Genomic DNA, 16,300 nt, shown 5'->3' with positions numbered 1-16,300 from the left:
CTGGTCTTGCCTTTGGATGCCCAGCACACTTCACAGGTACCCGCAGCCAGAGACACAGAGCCTGCTGTGACACTAGGGAGCCACTTTCTCTTAGCTACTACTATGGCTTCTTTCATCTTAAATTAAACAAAAACTTCATAAATGAGATGGAGTGGGAAAAATGTTTTTTCTGGTGCATTGGTCAACTCTTCAGTATAGTTTCCAGGTTTCTTTTTTGATATCTTTTTATCAAACAAACTGATGTTTACAGGCTACTAAACTGCACAAATGTTTAGCAAAGGCACTAAGGAATTATATTTAAATGTAAAACTGATCATGAAACACTAGAGAACAGAAATGTTGACTAGCTGTGTGCTGTGCATATATATATATATATATATATATATATATATATATATATATATATATTTTTTTTTTTTTTTTACCACAGTAAAAGCAAGCAAAGAATACTGAAAGCATGGTAAAGCCCAGAGAGGTGTAGGTTAAGGATATTAAAAAACAGGGCACAGCCTGGTCAGGGGTCTTTGCAGTCTCCTGTCCTTCAGAGACTATCAAAGACCTGCTGGCTCTCATCAGCCTGGGAACAGAGTAGAGAGAACGCAGGGGAATGTTCAGAGTTGTCTTTGTCCCATGCAAGGCTGTGGGGGAGTTCAGTATTGATACACACTCACAGACACACACACTCACTCACTCACAGACATACACACTCACAGACACACACACACACACCCACACACTCACTCACCACTCACACGCACTCACTCATAGACACACAGATCCAGGAAAAATTCTAATTGTGTCCCATAGCAGCATGTACCAGTACATAATTTCAAGCATTTAAATCTACCAGAATTATGATAAAATGGTTCACTTTACTTAACCTACATCCACTCTACGTGTAAATGCAACTTTACCCACAGACTCACAATAACTTGGGCTAAAGAATTCCCTTACCAAGTTTAATCACAATTTGATAAGCTGTTCTCACTGTATCATGTGTATCTTATTTATTTTTCCCTTCTTAAAATACAGCAGTCACATTGCAACAAAAAAAAATTGACTGCAAAGATTCAGTGTGGCTTGGTCTGACAACCAACTTCCGCCGTCTGATGGATAACCGGCGTCATTGTAACGCTGTAAAGGCAGTCCTCGTCGAAATGAGTAGTGCCACAGTAACCTTTAGAAATGTGTTTTCCCGGTACGGTGTTTCTAGAAAGATGGCATTTAACAACACTGAATAGACGATGCGGGTTAAGTTACACTGTTCGAGCACTGACAAAAAGGCAGCTGACAAACATTGTGACACCATGAACAGAGACTGGAGTGGCAGTGGGGTTTTTAGATGTCTTAAACTGCAGTCCGGAACTGTGTGTATTGACGGGTATATTTTGAAGTGTAACGCTTTTATTGTCACAAAAGTATGAAACTATAGTAAAGAAAAAATCATTCACACATACAGTACTTTCTTTAAATAATAAAGTATTCCCAAACGTGCCCAAGACGTAATGTGACGCGTCGGACAGTCCCGGAAGAACACGCCCAGCCCGTTGCTAAGTTACCTCGCTGACTGGCACTGCGGCCCGGCAGATTTAAATCGATCAACAGGAACAGTTATTAGGCCGAGCGCGGAATTCAATCCAGAGAAACAAACATTTCCCCGCTAACCGCTGGCGTTAGCCGTAAACACGGCCGCGGGCAGTCTAATGACGTGAACGGAGACGACGAAACACACCCCTTTTGTTATTGTGTTTTTTCTGCTTGTTTGTTATTAAAAGTTTGGAAATGTTGCTCCGGTCGAGAAAGATCCAAGCCCGACAACCAAGGCAGCCGACAAAGGAGCCGACTACACCCCGTACCCCTCGCCGGTCGACCGAGAGCCACAGCAAGACGCCCCGGTCCACGAAGAGAGGCAGGAAGGCGGTAAGTTTTGCGGAGACACTCCAGATTAAAGCAGCCGGGCCTTTTTTTAAAATCAGCCGCCAGTGTTTAGTTAGCAGAGCTTCCTGATATTCCGTATCGAAGAAGGCAAGCCTGGGTACTTAATTTGCTACAGTTTCCCACAGAAGGTGCGCAGGTGTGTGGCGGTTAGCTGCTGTTTTGAAGTAGGTGTAGTTAAGCGCGCCAAGCAATTAACTCGGTGGAGATTAGCAGGGCCGCGAGAACAATGAAGCATTCTGTCAGAGCTCGAGCGAGGAGCAAAAGCATTCAGTAACGGAAAAAAATATTATAACCGACAAAAGAAAATGATAGCGACAGCCCCCGTTGAGACCCCAGTACGTAACATCTTTACCGTTAGCGCTTTCAGACCTAAAACTATTGGGTTTTGTTTTTTTTTTTCAAAAATTTAATGTTTAAAAAAAAAAAAAAAAAATCAAATTCAAGTGGATAAATGTTATAAGGATATTTTATTGACAAAGGTAGCCACCCAAAAGTGATTTCACTTGATTGAGAAACTCGATTCCCATCCAGCTGTTGTCGATGAGGCAGATGCAGATATGGCCAGAGTACTTGTATCTGCTCAGTTAGGAACTGTTGGTTTGAAAATGCGCATCGTACACCTACGCCGCTGTTTAAAAAATAAATACATACATAAAGTACAGTAATGTAGCGCTGTACAGTGTAACAAAAATACAGGGGTCGGTAACTAAGTCTAGAAGTACAGTACTGCGGCTATGATTTGTCATAGTTTTTTAACGCCATGTCACCACGTTATTTATTGCGTCGTAGTTATTATCCCTCTTGGATGATTGTAATGTTGAGCTGATGGTAGAAGAAAAGGAAGGGTGAATGCAACACTGCTCAATCATGTTTTAATAATTTTACCATAATGCAATTATTAATTCATGCCTAAATTCTGTTTAATTTTTAAAAATACATTAGTTTAAAAAATCACTGGGATGTCAACATGAGCACTCCCTCCTGTTTTATTGATATAAAACAGATGTCTATTGTAAGTGAAATATTGATATAGTTATTATAAACGTTTTAGAGATGTGAAGTGTTTGTGACATTAAGTTACTGATCTGCTCTTGTCATTGACAGTCTAAGGATGATGATGATGTCCTGGCTGGCCCGGTGTGGCAGGACTGTGAAGACATTGCTCAGTCTGCCAAGAAGGGAGGCACCATGCAGACTAGGAGCCGTCTCAAAGCAGAGAAGGAGGAGGATGACAATGAAGGCACGTGAACACTGCATATCCCAGAATGGACAAATGAAATGCAATTCAGTTCAATACGTTTTGTTTAAGTTGCAGAGTGCCCTTCACTAACGTAGTGCTGCTTTGTGATTTCTTTTCTGCAGAGTTTAAAACTCCACTGCGAGGACGACGGTTGCAGGTGAGGTTTGAGATGAATGAAGATTCCCCAAGGAATGCTGTTCGGAAAATCTACTCTCCCATCGCCCGCTTCTTATCCCTGTCCCAGGGTGGTGAGTGGAATCCATCGAGCATATCCCACGGGCATTATTAGTTTCCAGGAGATTTTTTCACCTGTTGCTCATAAAATAAAATTAAAAAGAAAATAAAATAAAAAAAAAAAAGAAATGGAAAGGTTAAACATATAAACCACATGCTGGGATGTATCAGGGGGTGCACATGGAGAAATAAAAAAAGGTCATTCATAATAATTAAAGCAGTTTGTATGTGCGCTAGACCTCAGGTGAATTATAATTCTAGTTACAACAGCGTTGTTTGCTGAAATTACAATTATAAGGATATTTGGTCAAATTACTATTATGCTTCAGTAATTATAATTACAATTATACAAAAAAGTAACAAACCACTACCCACATTAACATGTTTATTGTAGTTATAAATAACCAAGCAATAATCGCAGATAAGTCTGTGGAAAGACTTGCAAACTGCTGTCCATAAGCGATCCCCAAGCAACTTGAGAGAGCTTGAGCAAATCTGCCAAGAAGAATGGGCACAAATTGCACCAAGCCGGTGTGCAAAGTTGGTAGAGATTCACCCAAAAAGACTTGCGGCTGTAATTGCTGCAACCAAATATTGAGTTGACGGGTCTGAATATTTATGTAATCAACATATTTCAGTTTTTTCTCTTCAGTTTTTGCTGACATTTACTGTAACTTGTCTTACCCTTGGAAGTCTTCAGTTTGAGCGTTCAGGTTTTGAATAAAATATTAAGTTTAAAAAAAAGTGTACATCGTTTTGTAATTTCATAGGAAGGGTCTGAGTACTTTTGCAAGGCACTGTGTGTGGGCTTTTTTTTTTTTTTTTTTAACAAATGGGATCTAAAAGTGATTAAAAAATGAGAATGCTCGCTCCATGAAAAACACCACATGGAAATGTGAATGATTCAGCTTGTAAAGGTGTGTAGTAGAACTGTAATTAATCAATGTGTCGGTACAATTGCAATGTTAACTGGTATGCAGGTGTGCTATGGTTCAGTTACAATGGCAGTGTAATTGACCCCAGGTCTGATCATGCATGTTATAAGAAAGTCGTGTCAGTGTCTTGGCATTTACTCTAGAGGTGCTAAGGAGGTGCTGATTTAAAACATGCACATTTCTTCCTGTGGGTATGCTACACTCCTTGCTTAGATAGGTCTACCGTACTGTAAACTACAGACTAGGCTCAATGTATCAGAAATAGTTGAATCCCAGCTAAACTCAATTGACTGATTTAATTCATACATTGTCCATTAGGTTGTGTGTGTGTGTGTGTGTGTGTGTCTATATATATATATATATATATATATATATATATATATATATATATATATATATATATATATATATATATATATATATATATATATATATATATATATATATATATATTAATTAATTAATTATAGGAAGTAAAATAAACCCAGAGTGAATGAATAATTTCTATTCTGTTTTACCATATTTTCCTAAAGATGACAAAACACCATGGCGTCAAAGGACGAAGACTCGGAACCAGAACCGGGGAGAGATGGAATCCAATTGCTTCAGCCCAGTTCTCGGGAATGAGGAGGACAATGAGGTTTTCAACCCGTGAGTAGAGCATTTCACCCAGACGGAGCAGAAATCTGGAAGGGGTGGCCATGCATACACTGTTTGAAGCATACAGTTGTGTTATAGGAGATTATCAAACTAATCATCTTGTTTCCATTATAGTCCATATTGCTGTTTAATATCATAACATCATAGCTTTTTGTGATTCACTTAAGAAATTCTATATATGGCTCCTTTGTATCCTACAGATACACCTTCATACAAAACATCCCATCCCAAGTAGGACAGTACAAAATCAGGGATATCCCACTGAAGACAAGGCGCATCCCTGAAAGCACACTGGTTCTGGATCTGGTGAGTTCTCATCTATCTGGGTAATGTGATATAGATTACACAAAATGTAATGCTTCCTGTGCTAATTTTTAAAATATTTTTGTTTGTGCAGGAAGAGACTTTAGTCTACAGCTCCCTGAATGTAATTGAGAATGCAGAACACACTTTTCTCACTCACTTCCAGGATCAGCAGTATAAGGTGTGTGGTGTTCCGCTCCTTTTAACTCTGCTGCATGTTTGTGTGTGGTCTGTTTTTTAAAGTTATTTAAAATATTAATACAATCCTGGTTGTAATTTGAATAATATGTAATTCACGGGGGAAAGCAATATAATGCAGTACCTTGTTGTGTGTCCTGGATCTCTTCCATGATTTTACACATTAAAGAATTCGAATGACAAATACAATTCTCTGAAGCGTGCTTTCTTAATTCAAGCTTGTCTTTTATTCCATCCCTCCCCATCTGTAGGTCTACATGAATGTGAGGCCCTATGTGCAAGAGTTTTTAGAAAGGATGTCCAAAGTATATGAAGTAAGTCTCTTCCTTATTCCCTACAGTTTTGTTCTCATCTGTGATTGGGTAAATTGCCTAGTTTTCTGGTGAAATGCATCATTGTACTGAATTGTATATATCTATCTATCTGAAGAACTATATACATACATAACACAAATGTTTAGTATTAAAAAATATATATGTATATAAAAATAAAATGTCTGTCTTCATATGAAGAGTAGTAATGAATGGGTTAGGGAAATCCAATTCTTTTGTCATGCTTTTTTTTCACTTGTGCAGTCGCAGTTGACTCTTATAATAGCTCACATTGATTTAGCGCAGTTCACTGTGATTTATCTGGTGTAGTGCAAGTACTGTTTTTGTTCATTAACTTCATTATATTTGTGTTCCAGATATTTGTCTACACATCTGCTAAAAGGGAGTATGCAGATGAGATTTTAGACTTGGTGGACCCTCAGAAAAAGTTAGTTCGGTAAGGAGCAGGCTAAATAGTTTCTGATTCTAGTTTTTTTGAGGACTTTTTAAATGGAAATCTTTGTTACAATCTTGCAATGCATTTTTAAGGAAACACTGGGCTGACTTTCATGGGATTTGTTTGGAATTACCCTCCCCCAGTGTAAAAAGCCTAATCCCGCATTGACTGCTAGTAACCTGTGAAAACCCCCAGTGCTTATCCTGCCCCTCTCCCCTCTGCAGACACCGCTTGTACCAAGAAGACTGTTTCTGTGTGCAGGGGCACTACATCAAAGACCTTACAGTGCTGAAGCGGGACCTGGCCAAGGCTGTCATTGTGGGAAATACCCCCTACACCTTCCCTTACCAGGTACACCCTGTCTCTCTCTGCAACATGTTAACCAAGAGCAATTTGAGTTTTGTATCTTCAAATTAAACTTTGTATTGACTTCTTGTTGTAAGTGAATGCCCAGGGTTTTCAGGAAGTCACTTGGGCCACGCTGCAATTGAACTTGACAAGTGGAGACAGCAAATCACAGGACATCAATCTACTGCTTTAATATGGGAATCTTTCATCTCCAGGAGGGTTCCAGCATTAAAGTGCAGAATGTTGCCTTTTCACAGGGGGACAACACCTCCCGACAAATCCTTTGGTTAGGAATGCTCTTTCCACAGCAGGTGATCACAGAGCCCAAGTGTAGGTTAGATGTGTGTTACTGATGCTTCCGTTTTTGTTTTTTTTCCAGCTGATGAACATGATCCCAATCCCCAGCTGGTATGGAAACAAAGCAGACCAAGAGCTCCAGAAGCTGATTCCTGACTTGGAAAAGTTGTCTGAAACGGTAAGTAATGTCTGTGTGGTAGGGTTTGACTAGGGTCCTATTGTCAACATATCATTACTCCTTTATTTTAAGTACATTCTGATTCATGCGTAACGGTTGAAAATCTGCATGTAAGAAATTCTCATGCCATCTCAAACTCCTAGCTCTCATGCCTGGACTTTGTCTTCCACATACACCTTCTGTAACCCAGCTAAACGCAGCACGCTGCCTTGTTTCACAGCTGCTTCACTGGAGTGTGCATTTCTTTTGCAGGATGATTTTCAAGTCGTGTTGAAGAGGAGAGCGGATCAGTTGCACAGACTGTTATCTGAAGATTGACGACATTGTAAATATTAAACTTAAGTAACCGGCAGATATTATTCTCCTTTTAAAACATGTCTTAATCTGTTTTAGAAGACCTATCTCCCAGTTCCTTGGCTGGTGCTGGGTTTAGGTTGGTCTCTGTCAAGGTAGCTTTGAGTCACCGCTTCTTAGATGAGCTGTAGGTTCAGATTGTTTATAATCTTCAAATAAGCATCTTGCCAACAAAGGGCTTTTCTATACTTTGCAGGTTCTAGAAGTCGTCACCTGTGTAGAACCATAATTCTGTGTTGGCATACATGTAGTGGAGTTTAAATCCTTTATCCACGAAGAATTATAGCGACCCAGAATAAGATACAAATTGAGAGGCATGCTGGAGATGAAGAAAAGACAATTTAACAAAAAAAAAGTAGTTAGTGTAGCCTTTAGTTAATTTAACAAACAAAAAATGCCTTTCCAGGAATGCTGTAATTTATTGTATATAATGTGTGATGTGGTTAGCGTTTGTCATTTGTATGTGTCTTTTTTAATTTATGCTATACAATTGTGTACATTTTTGTAAAACTGCATTTTTTTTATTTTGTAATGCTAGAGCACAGAGTTGCATGCTTTGCATTTGTTTGCCTACAGTTTAACAATTGACACCTGTTGGAACACTGAGGCATCACATTCCTACCGCTCTCACTGGGTGTCGCCCTCTGGTGGACTTGGCAACAGTGACTTTGCCAGCGAGAGTACATATTTAGTTAGTTTCTAAATATGTGTGTTTTTTTAATATATATGTATGTTTTTGACACCAGAAGTCTAGTTTTCAATGATGGTCATTTCTGAAGGCTAAGGTGTGTGTTTTTTTTCTCTATAGCATTTTTAAAATGAGATTGGCTAATTTAAATATGCTTTCTAATATATTCTATTCTGCACAAGTTGTGCTGTTTCAGCCTGGTTTGCTTGTCAGGTTGGTTTTGATTTAAATATTGTTTTCCCACCAACATGTGCTCGACACAACTCCTGATAGTATTTTTATCCTGAAAAATAAAATGAATTATTACTGCTACCTGATGCTCCGTGTACTTCTTCCCCATTGCTAATACACCACGGAAAGTCCTTGCACATTGGATTAAACTGTCTGAATTTTAGGCAAATTGAACTTTGTTTCTCCAAGCCATTTTTAATGAGCATCTCTTAGAAATTAAGGTTAGAAACTGAAGAATGCATCAGAGTCTATCTTTTCATAGCTAAAGGAATTGTACAATTTCTGTGAAGGTGTTCGTTAGTAGGTTCGCAGTAAGGTGTGTTGGCTGGGCTATTTCTTTCTGGATTGAAAATTGGTCCATTTTGAACTATCTTAAACTTTTTTCCTGTCCTAGCAGTAACTTCCTATAATGCAAAGTTCACTGTAACTGTGTTATTGAGACTGGGTAATAGTGCTGTTTTATTAAAGCTCATGCATTTAATTCAATTCCCTGATATTTGTAAACTTTTTTAAACTTTTTTTTTTTTTAATCCCTTCTGCGTTATATGCACATACTTAGAATACCATACCAACATTTCCCAAAGTCCTGGAGTAACCCTATCCCCCTCATGCTAATGCCACATGCAGCTCTAAAGCAAAGCCAGCCATTATGCGTGCAAGCCTCAGATCAGCTAGACAGCCATCAAAGGGTCCGGGTGGCTTTAAAACTAATTTTTGTGGAGGAAGGAGCTGGGTTGTTGGAGAACCGCACAGATAGTGATGACTTGCCCAGCTGAGTGGCAAGTTTCTAGGAAGGTTAGGTTAGTTATTTGCTCCAGTGCAAAACTGAACATGTAACTTGATGTTGGAGTATCTGGTACACACACCCTGGTAGTTCTCATTTTCTTTTTTCATGCTACAAGATGTAATCATGCACACATTACATCTAAGGGCAGCCACACTGACTGAGAATCCATATCCTAATGTTTAGACATCACTTACCAGTGCTGTGGCTCGATGACCTGTGGTGGAAATCCACTGCAGTACCATATCATATTGGTACCAGAGTTTGTGTCTGTATCAGAACCACCATGCAGTATATTCGATACAAATCCATAGTTGCCATTTCTGATGCAGCTGTGATCTGTTAAGTGTATAAAGCACTATACACCCCGGAAAGTATAAGTACTTTAATATAACTTGTATTAAACTAGTGGGGATTCTTATTAGCAGCATTATTATTATTATTATTATTGTCATCTGCTGTCTGGAATGTCAGGTACCTTCATTTCTGCGACACGGGCGACCAGAAATCTGAACGCTCTGATGAACTACAATGAGTGAAAGCAACAGCCAGTCCAAACGCGGTGGTATTCTCTCAAGAGCCGGAGAGCTGATTGGTCTATGAGTTGTGTACCGCATTGAAAACAAAAAAAGGTAGGCGGCGATAGAGTAGTATTTATGACATGAAACTTGAATCAAATTTCTGGAGTCATTCATAGACAAAGGCATGGAGAAAAGTTGGACATCACACACACATATATAACCGAATCTGGTGATACACGTATGTTTTGTGAATTACCAGACCAGGTAAGTAGAGATGAGTGAGTAAGTATATTATAGAATATCATATCAAATATATATCTATATATATATATATAGATATATATATATATATGAAAAATGCTAGCGTAATGCATATTTATTTCAGTTTTAAGTGGATCGTGTTTAACTTGTATCAGTAGAACATTGTTCAGATAACTGGACTAAAAGAAAGCCTGTAACATCGCAGTATTCTTTGACAACGGATACCGTTAGAATCATATTTAATTTGTGAAAATTATGGTTTAACAGTTTTTTCTTACCAAAGTTAAACATGTCTTAATGCAATAGACTTGTGCGCTGTAGCGAGAATAGCCAAACGCATTTTCTGCACTCTGTGTTTTCATTGTTCTGCTTTTTACCTCAAAGTAGTATTTAGCATGCATACTGCTGTGTAACTACAGCTACGCGTTAAAATGTTTAGGCGTGTAGTACTGAACATGCTATAGAAAAGGAATAGTGTATTCAAAAGGGGTACGGTGTGGTTTAAACGGATCCTGTGCGTTCTATAGCAGAACCACAGAGATAGGGGTGATTTACCCTTAGGGCTTTACTTGGGACCCATGTTTGGGTTTATAAAGAATACTTCTCTGAGTTCGTTTAATTGCACCCCAGGTTCTGTATTACCGACGCACTTGGATACATCGTCTGGCTCAGGTTTCTACTCGCCGTCTTGCAGTCAGCTCGGATAATAACATTCAGTCCCGCCGAGACTGGGGCCGAAGCCAAACTCAATTCCCAGATGTGTGAGAGAGCCCTCCTCCACACACCGGGGGCTGAAAAGAAAAACACCTGCCATCTGTAACGCCCACTTTTGTGTTAAACTTCATGCTTGATGAATTTGTTATTCAAATGGCATTCCTCCCTTGTGGGGTGGAATATATACAAGCTACATCTCCCTGTTGCAGGGCAGTTTCAGTCATGATGGACTGGACAGTAGAAGTGTTAAATTCTGATAGAGGGTGAGTTTACTGTAGGTGCTCGGCCGGCAGGTGCTTCATTATCAACAACTGAGGTTTGGACCATGAGGATCATTTTGCTCATGGTTTATAATTCTTACTTATTAACTTTAAACCATAAAGTACAGTGCTCCATGTATATTTCACGATTTAATAATTAACACATTTGGTTAATTTGTAACAAGGTCTTTTTGACAATAATTGTCCAATTACTGTATTTTACTGCAAGGTCCCTTTCAATATGTCTTGTTTTTGATGTGTGAGGCAGATAGAGAGAGAGAGAGAGAAGAACTCTATGCTGCTGTTAAAGGCAGATAGTTGGTAACTGTAATATTATCAAGCCTAGAATTGGTTATTTGTAAGAAATATCCAGCAAATGATACCAAGTGTTTTAAAGAAGACTGCCGGTTATACTGGCCAAATTCTCTTCAGAAGAGAAGTTTGCAGTGAAGATAGAGGAGCTGGAAGTGGTCAGGTTCGAGAGGTCTCCGCGACTCCCCCTCCCTTCTGTTCCCCTGTATGTTGGGACGAGGTTATATAACCCACATGTCTGCAGAGGCGTGAAATTCCATCGGTGTGTTTAACATTCAGGACTGCCCCCAGTGGAACAATGTGCTGTGAGACTGCAGGACTTACCAGCTGCACAGCACTTCAGTCTGCAGAAATAGAACCCCAGGGAAGCAGTCCAATACATTAATCTGATAGGCTTTCATAACACAACTACACAATAATCACTGCAATTAGAGAGCTGAAATGATTTGCTTGTTGAACCTGTCCCTTGTATTTGTTTGACCAATAATGTCATAATATTGGGTATAAAGGTCATACCCTACTGGACATAGTGCTGGGACCAACATGTTTTTTTTTTTATGTTGGAATATTCTTTCAGAATTTAAACATACATTCCAATATTATGTAGAATTAGCTGGAAAACAAGAGGATTATTTGTACCATTTAACAGTAAAAATAAAAAAATTAAAAAAATCCCTTATCAGAATCCCCTATTAAAGAAAGGCAGCTAACCCCTCTTCTGTACAGTAGAACGTGTGTTCTGTAGTTCAGACATCAGTATTGCATTTCTTTTCCTTGTTTTTCATGCAACCATTAATACATTCTATTGTGTGAATAAATACGGACCTGGTCCTTTTTGCATCTGAATAAATACGGACCTGGTCCTTTTTGCATCTGAGCAGTGTGTACTTTTGGAATGCTTTTTGTTTGTTCCCTCCAGCCCAACTACCCCCGAAACCATGACATCAGCAGCCCACATGCCCGCCAGCCATCAGGAGCTGAAGGAGTTTGACATCGTCAAGGAGTCCATCAGTGACATCATCAACCAGCTGCAAGACATTGACCCTGCCCGCCTGTCCTTTTCGCCCTTTCTGGACCTGGACACCCAGATCTCACTGGCGCCCGTCTCTGACAGCCCCGAGTCCTCTGTGGAGGAGCTCAACTACCTGTCCCTCTCCTCACTGGGGACCCGCACCTCCCTGGAGCCACCATCAGGGGGGGTGAGAGAGGAAGGGCCCGAAACAGCGTGCACGCTGGGAAGTGAGTGTTCTTATTCTTCTCAAAAACATTGAAAGCACATTATTGTTTTTCTAAAATAAATAAATAAAAAAGACCAATTAAAATTCTTAAACTGTTAAGCAACAACTTATAGAGCTCCCTGGTGAGTGTCTGAAATATCCCAGTTCTCATGTTTTCCTCTCCTTATTTAGAATCAGTTTGTTGATCATTTTTCAGCAGCTGGTACACCAGAGTGTAACCAAATAACCTGTCCCTCTGAAACACTCGCCTTTTGTTCTGTGTTTTATTTTTACTGATTTCTACACTGACTGTAACCAATAAACTGTCCCCCTTTCAACACAGTAAAACATTTTTAATTTTTTATTTGGCTTGTACCAAGGGAGACATTCAATATCAAATAAAAGGGAGTGCTCTGAAACATCTGTGGCGCAAGAGGAAAAGGAGGGGCTAGTGGTCGTCACAGTAACGAGCGAAACATCCTTCCTGGATACTGTCAGGACAGATGGCTATAGAGACGGGACTGTCCCTCAGTCCCAGGGGGGAATTCCGAATGGGACAGAAGAAAATCGCCCACAGGCGCTGAATCTGAATCAGTTTGAACTGACCAATCAGGAAGCTACAAGGGATGAGGAACAGCCATTCCTGAGGCCGTCCCCTCACGCCGAGACCATAGAGCTTGTTTCCCATGGTTCCCAGGGGCAGCCTGAAGATCAGCCCTACCTTGTGACTCTGCAAGCCTCAGACAGGGGGCGCTGTGGGTGTTGCCGGAGTGCCCGGCTCAGAGCGGTCTCCTCAGTCTGTGCTTCGCTGCTGCTCCTCCCCGCCATGCTCTACGGACTCTACTTCTACCTGCCCTTTGACCCGCCGCTCTGCCCAGACCTGACCAGCCGAATCACGTTCACCTTTCGCTGCTGCATGGCTTCAGCAGCCCCCATCATCCTGGGTAAGTTAAGATACCTTTGCATCTGCGATTGAAATAAGAATCCATTAGCAGCAGATTGAGATCCAGTCCATTTCAATTGGGACTCTCAGTCAGCCCCAGTTAGGAATGCAGGCTGGCAGAACTCCATCTCTCTACTCTGATGGGGGGAGTTACCTAATGAGGGAAGCAGGTTTAAATCTCAGAGTACAGAAAACAAATAGGCAGAATAGGAAGGCTGTGGATATATTATACTGTTGGGGAAATGCTGGAAGTTGGTTAATTAATTTATAAATAGCAATCATAAAATTCAGACAAGTGATCTAAGACTTTTGTGTGATATCCTGTTAGATTGAACTGTAGATTGTAAATGGAAACAGCTGCAGCCCCAGTTTGATACTGGAAATGAGTTGAGGTTGAGTTTTACAAACTGGTTTCAAGGTGCAGAATTATCATAACAGTATTATCAAAATAATAATAATAATAATAATAATAATAATAATAATAATAATAACAATGGTATTTATAGCCAGGAATGCTTTTGGAATCCAATGTAATTGAGGTCATTGGTAACTTTTGAAAATTGGCTTGACCAACAAAAACAATCAGAAGCGCTTTGCAATAAGAAAGATCTCTCCCTATGCGACGCTTTTAATTTAAAACGAGGTGGGGTGGTGGGGGGGGGGGGGCCGGGACTCGTCTGGGGCACTGAGCAGCAGCGTGGCTGAGAGACTGGGAAAGTAGAGTAGGGTAAAACAATTAGACATCCAGTAATCCAAACAAAGTTTTATAGTTGTAAATGAATTTTTTTGCATGAGTGAAATAAACCTGTAAACATTTTTTTTTACGTTTAATGTCCTGAAATATAAACCTTAGTGTTGAACGTGTTTAAAAGTTTATTGGGAAAAGCCACCCAAAGATGCTTTCCATTACTTTTTATAAATTCCTGCAATGCGTACCTGTGTAATTTCCTGCCTCCTGTGTTCTAAGTGAATGCTGAGGGGATGGAATCAAAGGGGCAAGGCCAAAACAACCAGGTTCAAAGCAATTAGATAATTCCTCTCGAGACAAAAAAGTAAAAGAAAAGTTTGAGGCCCCCAGAGGCAGCTTATACATTTTACGGCTGCCTGAAGAGTTTACATATTGAACTGCAGATCAGAGCCTCTGTTAGAGGGAATGGAAAGGCTTGTGTTTCCAGAAGATCCCTTGAAGATCCCTTTTCCCTGGTAAATTCCCATACTCATTCTTAGGGACCCCTAACCCTAACTATTACACATGCAGTAGTGCTGAATTTAGAAATACTAAAGAAACTTAATAGAGTCCATAACCAACATTTTGACTAGAAGTCTTCTTTTTGTCATTGAATCTATCAGGGCTCATTCTACAATGCTCTGTCTACATGGTGAACATAAGGGTTTTTCACAGACTGTGTTTTGGGCATATAATAAGTCAAGTTTGGCTTGTGCCTGTTTCAAGGTTTATCCCTGCTGCAGCTGGGCTGTGATTGGCAGGTTTATTGCAGGATACACCCACTCCCAGTCTGTCTGCTCCCCTGACAGGTGTGCTGACAGCCGCTGTGTCTAGACTCTGCTCCCCTGCTCTCCACCCCCTGGGGGCGTGTCCACGAGGCCTCGCCCTCGAGCAGCTATTTGTCTCCGCCTCCGTGGAGCAGCTCCTCCTCTATGCCCTCAACCTGGTTATTATGGCGACTTTCCTGAAGCAGGAGCAGTTGAGGGCCGTGCCCACCCTGGCAGGCGTGTTCGGAGTTGGGAGGTGAGTTCTGCGACGGGTGAAGCGTTTCAGCAGTCCTTTTCTTTCGTTACCCCTTTTCCTTTTCATGATGGTTACAATCATCCTGAAGGATTCTGAGTGCTGTGCGCCAGCACTGAATTTAAATCATTTTTTTGTATTACAATCCTAATTGCCAGCTCCTTTCCAATACTTCCTGATTTCAAAGGATCCACATGACACTGTTACTAGTGAAAGGTCACTTTATCATGTGTAATACAATGACAATTAAAGCTATTTCACAAATTATACAAATTAAACTACACAGCTAGATCCACATGTAAATTGATAAAAACACTTTTGCCCAGCCAGATGTTAAGGAGGTGTGTAACGTCACTGAACTGGCAGGTGTGTGCGAAGCCTCTGTATTGTAAAGCAGCAGGGTCTCTGCTCTCTCCCCAGGTTGCTGTACTGGCTCTCTCTCCATCTCTGCAGCTCCCTGCGGGGCTTCAGCTCAGGGCTCACCTTCTTCCCCCTCTTGGCGATGGCTGCCTTCAACCTGTTCTGTCTCTTTGAGCTGGGGCTCAATCACCTGTTCCCTGTCCCCCAGGGAGAAGCCTTCTCATATACCACACCCACACCTGGCCTTGCAATACTCGGCGGCTGACACTAGAGTGTGCCCTTGATCCACGTCTCCAGACTGCTAAAGTACCAAACAAAATGTACTGAGGATATTGGAAGTCAATTCTCTCACAGTTGTTAGTTATTTACATATAGAAAATAGACGGGCTGAAGTGAACTATAAGGCTAGAAATGCATCAAAGGGTTCTGGTGACATCATAAACCAGGAGAGCACTGCTGGAGGTTCATAATGAATTCACCAGAACCCCAAGATTCTGTTATCACCTCAAGTCGTTCACTTGAGCTCTATTGGTTATTTTTTATACTATATGGATCCAACGCTTTTGTTTTTTTGGTCTCCGATGAATAACAAAATAGTGGCAAAAGTCATAAATTCTCGTCACATTGCTTAATTATGATGGTTTGACACATGGGCTGAGATGCAGTTCTAATATGTAATGTGCTGCCTCAATCGTTCACTATGTATGTTTTAAAATGTTGTTTTATACAAATGCTTCTTTCAGTTTTTTATTTCAAACAGGATTGTTACTTGAGACCTCAGTAAATGCAGATACATGTGTAAATGTGTA

The 16,300-nt window shown here is 40.4% G+C and overlaps 2 protein-coding genes across 2 annotated transcripts; both read left to right on the top strand.

The window, feature by feature from the left end:
- Positions 1–1,447: 1,447 nt before the first annotated feature.
- LOC121300807 (CTD small phosphatase-like protein 2-A) lies at positions 1,448–8,471 on the top strand. The gene is made up of 11 exons (XM_041229679.1): positions 1,448–1,920; positions 3,043–3,178; positions 3,301–3,426; positions 4,881–4,998; positions 5,208–5,313; positions 5,405–5,491; positions 5,760–5,822; positions 6,197–6,276; positions 6,501–6,627; positions 7,004–7,099; positions 7,352–8,471. Exons 1-11 carry the CDS (start codon positions 1,783–1,785, stop codon positions 7,415–7,417), a joined length of 1,143 nt encoding a protein of 380 aa, XP_041085613.1. The 5' UTR covers positions 1,448–1,782; the 3' UTR covers positions 7,418–8,471.
- A 1,393-nt stretch (positions 8,472–9,864) lies between these two features.
- LOC121300677 lies at positions 9,865–15,776 on the top strand. The gene is made up of 5 exons (XM_041229335.1): positions 9,865–9,941; positions 12,144–12,463; positions 12,822–13,385; positions 14,921–15,134; positions 15,552–15,776. The coding sequence occupies exons 2-5, from the start codon at positions 12,163–12,165 to the stop codon at positions 15,754–15,756; spliced, it is 1,284 nt and encodes a 427-aa protein (XP_041085269.1). The 5' UTR covers positions 9,865–9,941; positions 12,144–12,162; the 3' UTR covers positions 15,757–15,776.
- The last annotated feature ends 524 nt before the right edge of the window (positions 15,777–16,300 follow it).

The sequence above is a fragment of the Polyodon spathula genome, chromosome 26 (genome assembly GCF_017654505.1).
Source record: "Polyodon spathula isolate WHYD16114869_AA chromosome 26, ASM1765450v1, whole genome shotgun sequence".
NCBI classification, from domain to species: domain Eukaryota; kingdom Metazoa; phylum Chordata; class Actinopteri; order Acipenseriformes; family Polyodontidae; genus Polyodon; species Polyodon spathula.
This window is presented reverse-complemented; position numbering and strand designations above follow the sequence as displayed.

Excerpts from the sequence above, each read along its gene's own strand:
- LOC121300807 (XM_041229679.1), top strand. The coding sequence starts at position 1,783 with ATGTTGCTCCGGTCGAGAAAGATCCAAGCCCGACAACCAAGGCAGCCG. Across the intron at positions 4,999-5,207 it reads GACAATGAGGTTTTCAACCC|ATACACCTTCATACAAAACA; the intron begins GTGAGTAGAGCA and ends TGTATCCTACAG. Across the intron at positions 6,628-7,003 it reads CCTACACCTTCCCTTACCAG|CTGATGAACATGATCCCAAT; the intron begins GTACACCCTGTC and ends TTTTTTTTCCAG.
- LOC121300677 (XM_041229335.1), top strand. The coding sequence starts at position 12,163 with ATGACATCAGCAGCCCACATGCCCGCCAGCCATCAGGAGCTGAAGGAG. Across the intron at positions 12,464-12,821 it reads AACAGCGTGCACGCTGGGAA|GGAGACATTCAATATCAAAT; the intron begins GTGAGTGTTCTT and ends GCTTGTACCAAG. Across the intron at positions 13,386-14,920 it reads AGCAGCCCCCATCATCCTGG|GTGTGCTGACAGCCGCTGTG; the intron begins GTAAGTTAAGAT and ends CTCCCCTGACAG.